The sequence below is a fragment of the Erpetoichthys calabaricus genome, chromosome 5 (assembly GCF_900747795.2).
Source record: "Erpetoichthys calabaricus chromosome 5, fErpCal1.3, whole genome shotgun sequence".
Classification (NCBI taxonomy): Eukaryota; Metazoa; Chordata; class Cladistia; order Polypteriformes; family Polypteridae; genus Erpetoichthys; species Erpetoichthys calabaricus.
Window position 1 is genome coordinate 23,931,068 of NC_041398.2, and position 18,148 is coordinate 23,949,215.

At 42.6% G+C, this 18,148-nt stretch overlaps 1 protein-coding gene across 4 annotated transcripts in view; it reads left to right on the forward strand.

Annotated features, from left to right (window-relative positions):
* Positions 1–8,260: 8,260 nt before the first annotated feature.
* Positions 8,261–18,148, forward strand: part of LOC114643591 (CD209 antigen-like protein B) — a 290,359-nt gene continuing 280,471 nt past the window's right edge. For all 4 annotated transcript variants that reach the window (XM_051927556.1, XM_051927555.1, XM_028792161.2 and 1 more), the window contains exon 1: positions 8,261–8,373. In XM_051927556.1, the coding sequence (XP_051783516.1) occupies positions 8,289–8,373 (85 nt within the window). In that variant the 5' untranslated portion in view covers positions 8,261–8,288. The remainder of the gene's footprint in view (positions 8,374–18,148) is intronic.

Below are 18,148 nucleotides of genomic sequence, written 5' to 3' on the forward strand. Positions count from 1 at the left end.
CGTCTGTCTCGTAGAGAGATTTAATCAGACTCTCAAACAAATGCTTCGCAAGGTGGTCAGCGGGGATGGGAGAAATTGGGATCAGCTCCTCCCTCTCGTCCTCTTTGCATATAGGGAAGTCACACAAGCCTCTACGGGATTCTCACCATTTGAATTATTATATGGACAACATCCTAGGGGAATATTGGATATTTTAAAAGAAGGATGGGAAGGAGAGACTCTTCCCTCTTCCAATATATTAGAATATATCACACAATTACGCGATAGATTTTGAAAAATTTGACCGATCTTAAAAAGTCACATGGAGGAAGCGCAAGCAGCACAGACCCGATATTATGACCTTGGAACCACCCTCCGAGAATTCCAACCGGGGGATCGAGTCATGGTCTTGGTTCCAACCTCTCATTCCAAATTACTTGCCCACTGGCAAGGACCTTACGAAATTAAGGAGAGAAAAGGACTTGTCGATTATTTGGTGAAACAGCCTAATCATCAACCAAGGGAGCTGATTTATCATGTGAACTTGCTGAAGCCATGGAAGGAAAGGGATCCAGATCCCTTCTCCGCTCAGCCCCGCTTTACTCAATCAATCATCCTTAATTTCGGGCCAGAGCTAAATTACAGACAGGGGCGGGAGCCGGAAACAGGTTGTGAGTGAGAAACCAGGATGGACGTTTCTGATTACACATGATATTGTGACTGAACCTGGGGTTGTCATTCAAGAATGTTCCTATCGACTACCCGAAGCAAAGAAAGTTGAGGTGGAACTTAAAATCAAACGCATGCTGAACCTAGGTGTGATAGAGGAAAGTTATAGTCCCTGGTCGGTTTCTAAGCCTGATGGAAGTTGGAGGTTTTGCAATGACTTCCGTGGCTTAATCTTAAGTTTCCCAATTCGATGCTTATCCAATGCCTCGAGTGGACGACCTCCTTGAGAGGCTCGGACAAGCACAATTCTTGACCACACTTGACATGACGAAGGGGTATAGGCAGATTCATTTAATGGACTCCGCAAAGGCCAAGACTGTGTTCAGTACCTCTAGTGGACACTGGCAGTATCGCATTCTTCCATTCAGGTTACACAGGGCACCTGCAGCTTTTCCGCATCTGGTGGATAGAGTGCTCCGCCCTCATAATGCGTATTATGCTGCCTACCTGGATGATGTTGTCATCTACTCCAGCACATGGAAGGAACACAGTATTCGCTTGTTCATTGTAGGGGCTCCCTCCATTTCAACGTGATGCTCTTTCTCGTTCTCACAACCTCTTGGTGCAAGTCGCCCGACCCGGCAGGTCTTGGCTGAGGGGGGGGGGACTTGTCACACATGTGTGATTAGGAGGCAGCTAAAGGGCTTAAGTAATGTTAATACTATGCCAGACCAGGGGATGGCAGAGTATGCTGACTGTCTCTCTCAGTCTCTTGCAGACCATTCTCGGGAAATCCCATCAGGTTCCGGCACCACTGATGACATCACTTCCGGTGTCACTGATGATGGCACTTTCGGTCTCGAAGACGTCACTTCCGGTTCCGGCCTGGATAACCTAATTTCCTCTCCCGACCTTTAAAACCGCCATCTTACCTCCACTTGATCAGTTCTGTTTTGGACTCTATTTTGAAAACATTGCAAACATTGCATATATATATGTACCTTTTGTGAAAGTGTTTATTTGACATTTAGACTTCAGTCTTCACACATTATACACTTCATGTCTACATTTTGTCAATTATTACTAAAATATGAAAAACATTTCTTTTTTAGTTATGTGTTCAACAATTCCTGTCTTGCATTTCATCCTACATTTACCCAGATCTTTGTAGACACGGAAGACACATGAAATGCATGTATGCCAAATAACGATATAATGTATTATTTACCCCATACAACTCTAGCCACCTCACATGCAGATGAGGAGCCTTGGCTTGTGCTGGGAGAACTTTTTGTCCGAGTTGAGCTCCGACAGTGGAAGATGGGATAGCAGGCTGCCTGCTGCTTTTGCTGATCGACACATTTACAAAACAAAAGACGCTGATGGAGGGGTGTGAAGGAATTTAAGGTGGGCCAGGATTACAAGTTTTTTCGGAGGCTTCAGGGATTTTAGTGTTAAGTAAGGAATAAGAGGAGCGCAAAGTTAGGAGAAGAGACCGAGAAAAGTAAAATTAACCTCATAGAAGGACAAACAGCAGGCAGCTGAGAGGGAAAACAGTACAGGAGCTTAAGGGGATAGAAGGTGTAAAATAGATGTAGCAGTTCTTAGTGTTACCATTTAAGTTAAATCTTTTAATTTTAAGAAAAAAAAGTTAAGGCAGTTTTATTAATCCTAAATCAAATTTCAATAATGAGGCCGGTGCAATGCAAGTCCTTTTGGTTGTTGGACTTTTTGAATAATGGCTTGGAGGAGGCAGTTGCTTATGAGGGCTACATCTGCAGAAGATGCTAGCTGATCCAACACCTCAAGCTCAGGGTCGCTGAACTGGAGGAGGAGTTGGCTGACCTGCATTGTAGTAGAGACTTGGAGGACCTGGCCCAGGTGTCCTTTAGAGAGATAGTGTGCACCCCTAAGGTGGCATGGAAGAAGATTCTAGACCAGACAGGTAGAAATAGGTGGGTCATGGTCACAAGGCATAAGATAAAGGGTGCACACTGTCCGGAGGCATCAACATCAGAATTAGTAGTGTCAAACTGTTATCAGGTCCTTGCGGAGCTGAGCTGAGCGGTGTCTCCGATGATTCTGAGATGGTAGGCAGGAATGAGGAGCCCCAATGGGCCACTTCAAAACCAGTTCCCAGAAAGAGAGAGGTAGTGATAGCTGGGGACTCAATCATTAGGGGGATTGAAGTGCAGGTGCGCTCCAGAGATAGAGTCTTGCACCGTGTGTTGCCTTCCGGGTGCACAGGTGGGGAACATCCCTAGAAGGGTGGATAGGCGGGGGTGGATCCAGTTGTCATTGTCCATGTTGGAACAAATGACATACATAAGGGTAGTCTGTCAGTTCTGCGATCGAAATTCAAAGAGTTAGGTACCAGGCTGAGGAGCAGAACTGACAAGGTAGTCTTCTCTGAAGTTCTACCTGTGCTTCATGCCAGTCCAGGTAAGACTGAGGAGATTAGGAAGCTTAATGCGTGGCTCAGATCTTGGTGCAGGGTAGAAGGGTATAGGTTTATGGGGCATTGGGACTCCTTTTGGACCTACTCTGTGACAGGTTACATCTGAACCAGGGGTGGCACCAATGTATTGGGGAGGCATACGAGTAGGCTAGTCGAGGATTATTTAAACTAGGGAATGGGAAGAGCAAGGAATTTAGTACAGGCCAGGTTTAGATCTATACATGGAGGAACAAACAACAGTGTAGAAATAAAAATGTGTAGTAATGTAAATTCTACCCCAACATTTAAATATAGGAGTAACACATTAAAAATAGGTTGCCGTAACGCTAGAAGTATCAAAAATAAGATAAATGAGTTGGGTTGCATGTAGCAGAGCATAATTATGATATTATAGCAATAATGGAAACCAGGCTAAATAACAAAGATGGGGATGAGTATAACATAAAGGGATTCACATTTTTCACAGTAATTTCAACACACTTCTTTTTAATAATATCAAAAAGGCAAGCTTACAGGGAGATATTATAGTCATGGGGGACATTAATTATCCAAATATTAATTGGGATAACCTTGCAAATGGTGGAACAAAAGAGCAGGAGTTTTCTGATTTAATCAGTGACTGTTTTTTAACACATTATGTTAAAGCACCACTGCGGGGTGAAGCCTGTCTAGATTTAGTATTTTGTGATAATCAGGATAGAATTGAGGGTGTAGAGGTGATTGAACCACTAGGGTCAAGTAACCATAATATAATACAGTTCTCAGTATTTTGTAAGAGTGCAAATGGAAAGACTAAAATTGTTAAGTTGAGCTTCATCCAGAGATGAGAGCAGGTTCACACTGAGCACATATGACAGACGTGAAAGAATCTGGAGACGCTGTGGTGAACATTAACATCATCCAGCATGACTAGTTTGGCAGTGGGTCAGTGATGGTCTGGGGAGGTCACACAGACCTCCACATGCTAGGCAACAGTACCCTGACTTATATTAGGCACCAGGATGAAATCCCCAGAGCCACTGCTAGACCTTATGCTGGTGCAATGTGCCCTGGGTTCCTCCTGGTGCAGGACAATTCCCAGTCTCATGGGGCCAGAGTCAAATTTCTTATGTTTTTATATATATGCAATTTGGGGCAGTTCAATGTGGGCAGTGATTATTTTGTAAACAATATGAAGACTCAGTGTGGACATCAAAAACTTTTAAATGAAAACATGAACATGTGGGCATAGTCCAAATGTTAAGGGCTCTTTCTTTTTTCTGTAGATTCTCATCAACTGTGCAGTTTTTGGTGCACCAGCAGCAAAACATTCACTTTTATTTTTATATTTTTTCTTTTAACTGTAGCATACAATGGACTCATTCATGCTATACTTATGGACGGGCCACTGCACAGCCAAATACTACAGAACTTAGATTTTTGGTGTGCATGGTGGGCTTGAAAAAGATTGGTTTAGACATACTGGGTGTGGATTTGTTGTGCTTCTTGGACTGCATCTCATCTCCTGGGGCCTCATGAATAACGGCGTGCGTAGAATTTGCAATATAACATGACATAAGCACAAAAGCGGAAATGTGCTTACACACAAAAAAAATCCAGATGCATAAATCTGCGCGAACGCCAACTTCCACGTTCTTCCGCTCCATAAATCCCGGTCAGCATGAAAAGTACCACACGTGCACGCGCCTTCTGTCCCGCCCCAACTCCTCCCAGAATTACGCCTCTTTGAATATGCAAATCAATGTAAATAGCCCTTAAGCTCAGCCTTCTGTGAAAAGGCAATGGCAAAAGCAAGAGGGAAAATAGAAGAACTCCAGCAAATACCAAGTGGAGGCAAGGAAAAACTTGCTATTTGTTGGTTTAAACAGTGATATAATCAACAAAAGGAAGTTGATCAAGTGACATAGCGTGTCAGAGAAACTCGAAAGCTCACATTCACAAAGTCGCACAGTGCCGAAATAAAAAAGAAGTTGACACATATCAAAGTCGCCGTGAAAAGGCGAGTTGTGGCCCATCATTTGAGTGTCATATGAAAGCTTATTAGGGTACAGAGAAAAAAAAATGCACACAGTGGGAAAAAAGCATGAAATGTCAACTTTAATCTCTAAATTTCCACTTTAATCACGTAGTTTATTTTGTCATTAAAGTAAAACATCATAAACTTCATCTTAAAATCGTTTAATTTGCTAGTTTCTCAGTCCCATCGTAACTAAAGTAGCATGTTAAATGCTTTGTTTTGTATTTAATCTTCTATGTGTTCTATGTGTGTGAATTACTACGTGCTTCCGGGCTTTCTCTTCCTCCGACAGGACACAGAATCCATTATATTCGTGATATTACTGCTCTCTGAATAATTAAAATACTGAGATGTATATGTGATGTCATTTTCATGATGATAGGAGTTAAAGCGTGTTATTAAACATGGGAACACAGTGGTGCAGTGATTGTTCCTGTCTCACGCAAGATGCTTGCTGTGCCATGCGCAACCTTCAATGGAATAATTTATTGCAGCAGTACTGTCTCTTTCAAACGTACTAACTCCCAATTCCTGTCCTTCCTTTTCTTTCTCCAAATACACAATCGCCACACATTCAGCTCTGTAATAGACGTTAAGCCTTCTGTAAGCTTAGAATTCCGATTCTTCAAAACTTTTAAGGAACATTGAAATATCTTCGCAGTACGTGTTTAATTATTCTATCCATCTATCCTTCCTGTGTCGCGTCAGCACCAGCAAGAATACAACGCAAGGCAGGAACAGTCCCTGAACCAGCTAGCGCTGCGGCATCGTGTCCTCACATGTTTAATTATTAACAATATAGATTATTTAAATTAAGTTAAAGTTTTATCTGTATAATATAATAAACATATTTTGCTGTATTTCATCTTAAAAATGATATCGTCATCATATGTAAATACGTGCTTTATAAAGTGGCTCAGGTTGTGCAATATTATAACTGTATCGCAAGTTTACAGTGAGGTAATTGTACTTATAAGTACAAACAGTTCTACAAGAATCACGTGATGGACTGATTGAATGCGTTTAGAGTTCTTGGGCTGAAACTGTTTCTGAACTGCGAGGTCCGTACAGGAAAGGCTTTAAAAGTATTTGCCGTATGAGAGCAGTCAATAGACAGCATGGCTGAGGGAGTGTGTGCTTGATGCTGTATACCGACAATTGTGTTTCCGATCAGCTGCTGTACAGCTGTGATTCCCCACTCAGACACAGTGATATAAATACTCTGAGTGGTGCAGTGAGAGTAATATGTAAAAAGATGACCTGCTGTGCCAACACCTAACGGGAGCAGCTGAAAGAAGAAGAAGGTGCAGTGAGAGTAACAACGCTAAAGCAGTTATGGTATTTGGAATAGTCTGACCATTCTATGGACCATTATATTGTTACAGGTTAATTACAATCAGATGTATTAAACTAATAAACAATATGCGGTTAATTTCAGTGTATTTATAAAACCGCGTCAGGGATGTGGATCTAAAAAAGAAAGGGTAACCACACAGGAACAGTAGCACTGCTTTGACACTGGGTGCCACCAGTCTACAAAACCAAGCGGAGAACTTGCGTACAACAGGGTATGAGCTACAGTGGAAATGTGCGTGGCTTTATGCCAAGTTTAGGTTTTATACATCGCGATTTGAACATGGAAACTTTCTTCCACAACATTTTTGTGCGTCCGCACCATTTATACATGAGGCCCCTGGTACTTTATGTTTAAAAAAATCCTTCTGCATCACTCTAAGACAAAAAGCCTATGCTATGTTCTCTCCATGTTCTTAATGTGTCTACTATGAAGTAATTAATGGGTTTTAAAAGTTGCATAAGGAAGTCTTTGGAAATAAAAAGACGCATAAACTTGAACTGAACACTTTCATTTCCTGCCTAACAGTTTGTGAAAGCTGTGCCCGCTCACGCAGACCTCAGAGGGTTCATACAGTCAGATGGGGGCTCATGGCTCTGGTGGCTACTACACTGCCTACTTTTTCACATTCTTTCATTTTTGTTGCTTGTTTTTTTTTTTTGACAATTGCATTTGAAACTTTCAGCTCTTTACTAGAATTATTTTGTTCCCTTGTTTAAAAATAGTAAAGTGTTGCTGTAGTGAGTAAATGATCAAATGGCTGCTTTAAACTCCTCTGGTTGGGTTAACGTCTACAGTGAAGGAAGTAAAAAAAACACATTTTTGGCAAAATTGCAGTGACAGAGAAAGCGGCTGAGATAAGCAGAACAGCAGGTTTGCAAATTTATCACTCTTTTACTTTTTTTTATCTACTTTTAAATGCTTAAAAGTTTGTAAAAAAAAAACCTGAGGGTTCTGAAGAGAGGGTTGTGAGATTTGTGCTTCTAGTAGTGTAAGTCTGATTCAGCATTTTTGTTTGAGACTCAATAGTGTGGTTACTTTTCAAAGGCTTTTATTTTCCTTGTGGTGTAATTTGTTAATTTAATGTTTGGAGGTGAGCATCTACAATATAGAGGTTTATTCAAGTAACCAGAGGTTGGGGTGTGCAACATTCATATCTGAAAAACCTTTTTGGTTGTTTGCATTTCAGATCGGAGTGTTTTAAAACTTCACTGACTTGGTGGCATCTGCTCACCAGGTTCTGGCTATGCTTTTCCTGTACGTTTTCTCCTAGGAACAATCAGTTGTAGTTTATTAGTCCTTACGTAGCTATGACTTACCAAGCAATTTAATTCTTTTCTATTCCACGTTCGTTTCTTGCTTCTTGGAATTAAACTTCCAATACTTTCTAAAGTGCCATTTCATGATATGCTTTATGAAAGGAGCTGTGCAAAATAAGATAGACCAGAATCTCTTTTTAATAAGTAAGTCTAGGTTTATTTATTATTTCAGTTTATTTTTAAAATCTGCCTAATACATGACTTTCCTTGGCCTTTCAGCATGTCCTCATACACACTACATTCACCAGTGTTAAAATAACACTTTAAGTGTTTACATAGCCCCACTGTTTATAGTGGGCGCAGAAAGACACAAAACATTAATTTAACACTTAAAGTGCTAATTTAATACTTGTGATTTTATTGTATATCTCTAAGAATTTCAAGGCTCTTTTCCTTTCTCAAATGTATTAAGCATCACCAATTGGTGTGTGTAACAAGACTTCCTCCCCAAGCAACTCCTCACCCATCTACTCTGAAATTGTTCTCGACAGGATGGCTGAAGAACACGACTACGCTACTGTGAGCTTTGCTCCGCAGCAAATGGAGTTGACTGAACGGGAAATCTCGGAGCCAAAAGGTCAGTGACTTAAGGCTTTAGAAAGAACAAAATTCTTAAGGATATTTTGCTTATGAATGATTGATTGCATTAACATGTGTTGTAGTTTAGAAAGCTTGTTTATGCTCTAATGAAAGCAAAGACGATCAATAAATATATTAAAGTAGCAATTAATATAAAATATATCAGACATTTTTTAAACATTAATTTCACTATGGATGATTATACCAAATGTAATATCTGTCTATGATACAATGTGTTTCATATGTACTATTTCATAGAGGCTCTGTATTTATTTAAAGCACTTGTGTAAAAAGCAAAATTTCCCCCAGGAGACAAATAAAATTTGTTCTATCTATCTATCTATCTATCTATCTATCTATCTATCTATCTATCTATCTATCTATCTATCTATCTATCTATCTATCTATCTATCTATCTATCTATCTATCTATCTATCTATCTATCTATCTATCGTGGCGGATGGCCGCGGCCCATGCTCAGCCGGGATGCCCCTTCGATACTTGGTCCAGGGGAACAGACATGGGCAACACACTACTTCCCCCGGAATGCTTTCAGGCAGCCCCCCTGGGTTGCATTGGGGCCACAGACAGGCTGTTGGGCTCTGTGGCCACCGCCAGGGGAGGCTGCATGGCTTCCTGAGCCAAGCACCTGCAGCACTTCCAGGTGGGCTGTAAAGGGAGCCAGCAGCCACCACTCCGGGAGCCAGAGTCAGGAGGAGGAGGACAACGCTTGCCAGGAGGAGTGGTGGTGAAGACCAGTGTGTTTTGTGTTTGCTTTTGGTGACTTGTTTTTGTTTATGGGACTGTGTTGTATCTGTGGGTACAGGGAAGATGCAGCCCACAGACGAAGAAAAATAAAAAGTTTATTTTACGCGTGCCTCACGGTGTCAGTTTGTGTCGGGTCGATGCTCATATAGCGCCTTTGTTACACTATCTATTATATAGTGCCTTATCTACCTACTAATCTATTATATAGTGCCTTAGATTAGATCACTGTAGACACCCATTCAGTGGCTCCCACCCAGCCCTGAAAGGAAAAAGGAAAAAGAAAAAGGGTTAGGCGTGATACACTCAGAGAGCAGGAAGCGCTGCACGCCCAAATTGTGTGAGAGAATAGAATGAGAAAATTAAAGGAATCCAACCTCAAGAGCTGGAGATTTATTCCCCCTGACATCTGACCTCACACCAGGTTATTTACTGACTTCCACCTTTCAATATTGGAGCCAGATGACCTGTTGTTCTGTGCTGCAGAAATTTCAAATCAAGCAAGTAATACCACTTGGACTGGACACCGGTCCATCACAAAGTGAACTCACACATACATGCACACATGGGGCAAGTTAGCAATGCCTGTTCACCTAATCTGCATGTCTTTGGACTGTGGGATGAAACCACACAGAGGAATCACACATGGACACTTGTAGAACATGTCAACTTCATGTAAGGCAACAGCTCAAGTACTGTGCCAATGTGCCAACCCATTGTTTTTGTCATGGGAAGCATGATGCTCTGGGTGTAGAGCATTGGCACCACAGCAGGACACTGTGAAGTAAAACAGAATGCTGTAAACATCAATAAAGATTAGATAGATAGATAGATAGATAGGTAGACAGACAGACAGACAGACAGACAGACAGACAGACAGACAGACAGACAGATAGATAGATAGATAGATAGATAGATAGATAGATAGATAGACAGACAGATAGATAGATAGATAGATAGATAGATAGATAGATAGATAGATAGATAGATAGATACTTTATTAATCTCAAGGGGAAATTCACATACTCCAGCAGCAGCATACTGATACAAAAAACAATATTAAATTAAAGAGTAATAAAAATGCAGGTAAAAACAGACAGTAACCCCAGGTGGAATTGAAGAGTCGCATAGTGTGGGGGAGGAACGATCTCCTCAGTCTGTCAGTGGAGCAGGACAGTGACAGCCATCTGTCGCTGAAGCTGCTCCTCTGTCTGGAGATGATACTGTTCAGTGGCTGCAGTGGATTCTCCATTATTAACAGGAGCCTGCTCAGCGCCCGTCGCTCTGCCACAGATGTCAAACTGTCCAGCTCCATGCTTACAATAGAGCCTGCCTTCATCACCAGTTTGTCCAGGCGTGAGGCTGGACAATGATTACAATGCTTCTATTTTGAACAAATGAGTAATAAACAGAAATACAATAAGAATAGCTAATTGGCATCTTGTTTCAGGGTATGCTGGATAAAAGTAGTGAGCCTTTTGCCAGAATGTAAAAGCTGAGACTGTAGGGGCATCTCTTATAAAAACAGACAAAACATCTCAGTGCCTTGGAGCCCTGTTACTACAAGCTTGACTTCCCAATAATATTTTATTAATTGTTAGAATATTTAATAGGCATCTTGAGATCTTATTGCATGATGTGGTTTGTAAGTAATAATAATTTTAGACAAGTGAGCAGAGCCTTGGCCTTTTCAGGCTTTATATGTAAGAAGGAGGATTTTGAAATCAGGCCTAAGCTTAACTGGAAGCCAATTCAAGGACTTGCGAACTGGGGTGATGCGTTTGTATTTTATTGTTCTTGAGCATTAGTTGTATAGTTTGGCATGTCTCTCCCACAAAATTGGAGAAGTTATTTATGTCTTAAGTTATAGAAGCTGTGAATTTCCCCTTGGGATTAATAAAGTATCTATCTATCTATCTATCTATCTATCTATCTATCTATCTATCTATCTATCTATCTATCTATCTATCTATCTATCTATCTATCTATCTATCTATCTATCTATCTATCTATCTATCTATCTATCTATCTATCTATCTAATTGAAGTACAATGCGTACTACATGGATGCAGGGAAAGAATAAAATTGATGTATTGGACCACTCTAAAAAAAAGACACTCGTCCATTCCATGTCTTGTGTATATTTTACCAAAATTTTATGGAAAAAGAAAAAAAGGCAGGCTGATACTGCGGATGAACTCACTGTACCTGGAAAACATTTGTAAAGCCACAAGTTTTGTCAGGCAGCAAGTTAGCCTCTTTGTGATGCCAAAGTGACAAGCTTGCAATACTTTGAAAATTGGAAACTGTGTTAAAAAGACATTAATCAGCCGTGCAGTTTGTCAGGGCCTGGATTCCTAGTTGTGTAATCTGCAGTCTTCAAGGTGACAACATCCAGAATCTGCAGTAAATAAATACGATAGTCTTTTTTTGTAGAAGTAGTGTATGCGTTGCTTACCTTATTGGCCCTTTCAGTCCCCCGTTGCCATTCATACTGTAGATATTCATCGACAGCCAGAACAGGTCTTTGTTAGATACCTGCTAGAACTCAAATATATCTTGTGGCATTATTTTTTCTTAAGGTTTCAGTTAATCCTCCATAAAAGCATAGTTTTGGTGAAAGAAGCACATATTTTTTTTTCAATGTAATCCACAATATAATAAAATGTTAAGGTCTGTGTGTATGTCTGGTCCCTTACAGAATTCTGATTGGCTAGTTTGGCTTTGATTACACAACTGAAAGAGGAAGTGCAACTGTGAGACATACAAGGTGCAATAAAGGTGTAGGAGGCATGCTGAGAGTCACCTTCAAAGACAGCAAGTATATAAAGCATACAGGAGGGGAACAAAGTGCCTCGAAATGTCACTGACTTTACAGGGACACACTTGACTGAGGGAGCACTGGTCAAGAGAGGTTCAGATACATGAGGAAACAGAGTCAAGGCATTGAAGGTACACCGGGGGGCAAGAGATATCAAATATTTTTACATTAATTCTGTTACCTGTCGGAAATGTGGCTAGTAAAATATATGTCTATTTCAGACCACATGGAGGTAAAATTGTTGGTAATGCTACCTCACAGATTCCCACATGCGTTCAATGTCTGAATGAAGAGTACAAGTTATTTCAGTGTCTGCATGTGTTTTACTTCAGATATATTGGCTTTCCTCCCAACTATCCAAACGCAAGCAAGTTAAGTTACTTGGTTCCGAATTGGCCCTGTGTGATTGTGGATATGGCTGTGCCTATGACTGGGCACCATGATGGAATGGCATCCTGTGCAGGGCTATCTCCTGCTTAGAGGTCAATGCTGCTAGGATATTCTTTGGCCAGACTGAACTGCATAGTTTTACTTCTCCATAGAATGTTCTGTTATTCAAACAGGAGCCTCTGTTAATTAATTTAGGCACATCATGAAGCCAACCACTCCAGTGTGTCATTACTTGATTTGCAACATGCATGTGCAGGACGGGGGTGGCATGGTGGCGCAGTGGATAGCGCTGCTGCCTCACAGTTGGGAGACCTGGGGACATGGGTTCGCTTCCCGGGTTCTCCCTGCGTGGAGTTTGCATGTTCTCCCCGTGTCTGCATGGGTTTCCTCCGGGTGCTCCGGTTTCCTCCCACAGTCCAAAGACATGCAGGTTAGGTGGATTGGCGATTCTAAATTGGCCCTAGTGTGTGCTTGGTGTGTGGGTGTGTTTGTGTGTGTCCTGCAGTGGGTTGGCACCCTGCCCAGGATTGGTTCCTGCCTTGTGCCCTGTGTTGGCTGGGATTGGCTCCAGCAGACCCCTGTGTTCAGATTCAGCGGGTTGGAAAATGGATGGATGTGCAGGACGTTCATGCATGCCTACTTTTCATTAGCTTCTATGACAGTGCTACCAGCTGCAGATCAATTTATGCCATTCAGCTTAATTTACATAAAATAATAACTGCTGAGTGGATTTTAAAAGGAGGAAGTCCAGAATTTGAGAAGTGGCTCCCACAGTGCAGCCTAACGCACTGCTAGTTACAGGGTCATCATAACTCTGAGGGTGTTGCTTCAAGTGCTTCAGTTTTAGCAACTCAAACAATTGCAGTGGTTTTCATTCATTTTAGGATTACTTGTCAATATATAAATTACACTTATGAAAAGACAAATCATCTAGGTTTTTTCGAAGTGAGCTTAGTGCCAGAATTAAAAAAACTAGTAAACTCACATACAAGGTGGCAATGGCATGCCATGTGCACCAAGAGGCAGCTTTATAGACGGCCTGGAGTGATGGCTACTATGGCCATATTGTGCTATATACTTACTTATAAAATATATAAATGTCAAGTGGAAACTAAGGTTGACAGTATAAAAATATTTTCTGTTAGAGGCAACATTGCAATAAAACATACATAATCAATTTGTATATTACACTGCAATAACTTGGAAGGCATTTTTCAATTAAAAATAAGGGAACCTTTGACACAAAAAATAGATATACAGCTATTAAAATGTGATATTCTGTCTGTGTTCTTTTGGCCTTGCTAAGTGTAGCTCTTTCCCTTGTTATTTCATAGATGGCTGCCCATTTACCTCATCTCTTACCTCAAATATTCCAACACTTACAGTGCACTCCATAATGTTTGGCCTAAGGACACTTTTATTTCCTTGATGTACCCCTCAGCTCCACAGTTTAAAACTACAATTCAAACAATACAGATGTGATTGAAATGCCCAATGCAGACTTTAATTTAAGGGTATTTGCATTCATTTCTGTCCCACCATATAGAAATGACAACACTTTTTCTAGTCAAATAAGCTATTATGAGGCTGAAAAACAAGAATAAAGTCATTGCAGACATTGATAAAACCTTAGGATGACCAAAATCAACTGTCTGGAATATCATCGAGATAAAAGAACACACTGGTGAGCTCAGTGATTCAAAAGGGACCAGCAGGCCAAGGAGGACCTCCATTGCTGATGACAGAAGAATCTTTACTATGGTAAAGTAAAAGACCCAATCACCTGTCCGACAGAAAAATCTAAAATTTCACTTTGCTCTATACAATACAAGCTGAACTTGTGAAGACTCCTTTGAATAGCACCAGGCTCACTAACAAGCATAAAAAATGTTTGCCTTTGCATTGAACCTTCCATAGTATCAATGATTCACCTCATTAGATGCCATCTGATGGAGCAATGTCCATGAAGATCTCTACATATGTGAATTATTCATTGCATCCACCTTTGTATCGTTCAGTCTGTCTGTGGTTATAGTGCCTCCCTGTCCAGATATTTGTGAGCTCTGATTGACCATCTGCAGATCTTTCTCTTGTCTGCCTTCACCTCTGCTTGTGTCTGTTAGCTCTCAGCTTCAGCGTGCATGTGGTTTCTGTAAGACCACTCACTCCTCGTGCAGTTGTTCAGAAACAGTCAACAAGCCCTTTAACTTCCTTATAAGGCAAGGTCCCCAGCTTGTGACCTTTTGAAGATGAGCTAATGGTTAAGGGTCTAGAACGTTGCTCTTGAGGCCAGCGTGTGGTTCATGCATGTCCTTTGTTTAACCTTAGAATGTTTTAGCTTTTAACACTTGTTTAATATCATTAAGCATGGTACAAACTTAGCAAAAACTGTAAAAAAAATGCACCAATGATCTTACAGAAAAATATGCCATCATAACCACTGTGGAAAAATGTAAGCTCTCTGAAAAATCTTTTCTGTCACAGAACTATAGCTTTCTCCTGAAGTACTAACCTCCTCATTCCCTGCTGACCAGCAACTACCCACTCCTTCATCAAACTTACCCAACCACACCCTGTCAGATACACATCACCTGACAAAATCATGAAACCAACAACTCCACAGTGTCTCCACTCTGAAACCTGCATGCATAAAACTTTCACGCAAGCATACACTGTTAGCAGCTATTGATCAATTTCCGTCATTTCCTTAAGCTGTTTCAGCATTAAATACCAGTAAGCCTATTACTATCTTTTTATATCGGTACCAATACGCCTGTGTTATTCTACTCATTCGCACACAGGTGAAATTAACACACAGTACAGACAGCCTAAAGCGGATAAAATGACAGTAAACAACTTTACCAGAGGACACACAATCATTCACCACCAGAATACCAGTTACACAGTACTGTCAGTGCAAAACAATAATGACCAGAAAGAATCTTACGTTAGCAGGTAATTACTGAATGATTAAAGCATAAATACACAGTAATAAGAATTAATATAAAGGGATTCCTTTAAATAAAATAAAAATATAAAAAGTTTACACATTTTAAAATAAGCTATTTTGATAGACAGTAACACTTATTTCAGCACTCATTCCTCTCCCTTTACTTTTTTTAGATTAGATTCGATTAGATGCACTTTATTAACCCCATGGATAAATTCTGAATTAGGGTTATGGATTGTTTGGTCTATTAAAATTTTGTATTATAGCGTTTGTGTTCCTTGAGGACGTTTTTCCTTTTTCATCAATGTAAAAGATCAAGTCATCCTGTGAATTATCTGGTAATTTGTTGAATCACAAATGCAACTATCTGATTCTTATTATAATGAAAGTATATTCTTTCAGATGCATTCATTGTTATATTCATTTTTTCTTTTATTGTGTGAATGATCATCACATTGTTGGTCATGTCAATCATAATGAACAATTAATTTTTACAATAGCCATTTGTCATTTCCATCCATCCATCCATCCATTCTCTTCCGCTTATCCGAAGTCGGGTCGCGGGGGCAGCAGCTTCAGCAGAGATACCCAGACTTCCCTCTCCCTGGCCACTTCTTCTAGCTCTTCCGGGAGAAGTCCGAGGCGTTCCCAGGCCAGCCGGGAGACATAGTCCCTCCAACGTGTCCTGGGTCTTCCCCGGGGCTTCCTCCCGGTTGGACGTGCCTGGAACACCTCACCAGGGAGGTGTCCAGGAGGCATCCTGATCAGATGCCCGAGCCACCTCATCTGACTCCTCTCGATGCAGAGGAGCAGCGGCTCTACTCTGAGCCCCTCCCGGATGACTGAACTTCTCACCCTATCTTTAAGGGAGAGCCCAGACACCCTGCGGAGGAAACTCATTTCAGCCGCTTGTATTCGCGATCTTGTTCTTTCGGTTACTACCCATACCTCATGACCATAGGTGAGGGTAGGAACATAGATCGACTGGTAAATTGAGAGCTTTGCCTTGCGGCTCAGCTCCTTTTTCACCACGACAGACCGATGCAGAGCCCGTATTACTGCGGATGCCGCACCGATCCGCCTGTCGATCTCCCACTCCATTATTCCCTCACTCGTGAACAAGACCCCGAGATACTTGAACTCCTCCACTTGAGGCAGGATCTTACTCCCAACCCTGAGAGGGCACTCCACCCTTTTCCGGCTGAGGACCACGGTCTCGGATTTGGAGGTGCTGATTCCCATCCCAGCCGCTTCACACTCAGCTGCGAACCGATCTAGAGAGAGCTGAAGATCACGGCCTGATGAAGCAAACAGGACAACATCATCTGCAAAAAGCAGTGACCCAATCCTGAGTCCACCAAACTGGACCCCCTCAACGCCCTGGCTGCGCATAGAAATTCTGTCCATAAAAGTTATGAACAGAATCGGTGACAAAGGGCAGCCCTGGCGGAGTCCAACTCTCACTGGAAACGGGTTCGACTTACTGCCGGCCATGCGGACCAAGCTCTGATACCGGTTGTACAGGGACCGAACAGCCCTTATCAGGGGGTCCGGTACCCCATACTCCCGGAGCACCCCCCACAGGAATCCCCAAGGGACACGGTCGAACGCCTTTTCCAAGTCCACAAAACACATGTAGACTGGTTGGGCAAACTCCCATGCACCCTCCAGGACCCTGCTAAGGGTGTAGAGCTGGTCTACTGTTCCGCGACCAAGACGAAAACCACACTGTTCCTCCTGAATCCGAGGTTCGACTATCCGACGGACCCTCCTCTCCAGAACCCCTGAATATACTTTTCCAGGGAGGCTGAGGAGTGTGATCCCTCTGTAGTTGGAACACACCCTCCGGTCCCCTTTCTTAAAGATGGGGACCATCACCCCGGTCTGCCAAACCAGAGGCACTGTCCCTGATGTCCATGCGATGTTGCAGAGACGTGTCAACCAAGACAGCCCTACAACATCCAGAGCCTTGAGGAACTCCGGGCGTATCTCATCCACCCCCGGGGCCCTGCCACCAAGGAGTTTTTTGACCACCTCGGTGACCTCATTCCCAGAGATGGGGGAGCCCACCTCCGAGTCCCCAGGCTCTGCTTCCTCATTGGAAGGCATGTTAGTGGGATTGAGGAGGTCTTCGAAGTACTCCCGCCACCGACCCACAACGTCCCGAGTCGAGGTCAGCAGCGCACCATCCCCACCATATACAGTGTTGACACTGCACTGCTTCCCCCTCCTGAGACGCCGGACGGTGGACCAGAATCTCCTCGAAGCCGTCCGAAAGTCGTTTTCCATGGCCTCCCCAAACTCCTCCCATGCCCGAGTTTTTGCCTCAGCAACCATCGAAGCTGCATTCCGCTTGGCCTGCCGGTACCTATTAGCTGCCTCCAGAGTCCCACAGGACAAAGGGGTCCTGTAGGACTCCTTCTTCAGCTTGACAGCATCCCTCACCGCCGGTGTCCACCAATGGGTTCAGGGATTGCCGCCACGACAGGCACCGACCACCTTACGGCCACAGCTCCGGTCAGCCGCCTCAACAATAGAGGCACGGAACATGGCCCATTCAGACTCAATGTCCCCCACCTCCCTCAGGACGTGGTCGAAGTTCTGCCGGAGGTGGGAGTTGAAGCTACTTCTGACAGGGGGCTCTGCCAGACGTTCCCAGCAGACCCTCACAACACGTTTGGGCCTACCAGGCCTGATCGGCATCCTCCCCCACCATCGACGCCAACTCACCACCAGGTGGTGATCAGTTGACAGCTCCGCCCCTCTCTTCACCCGAGTGTCCAAGACATGTGGCCGCAAGTCTGACGACACGACCACAAAGTCGATCATCGAACTGAGGCCTAGGGT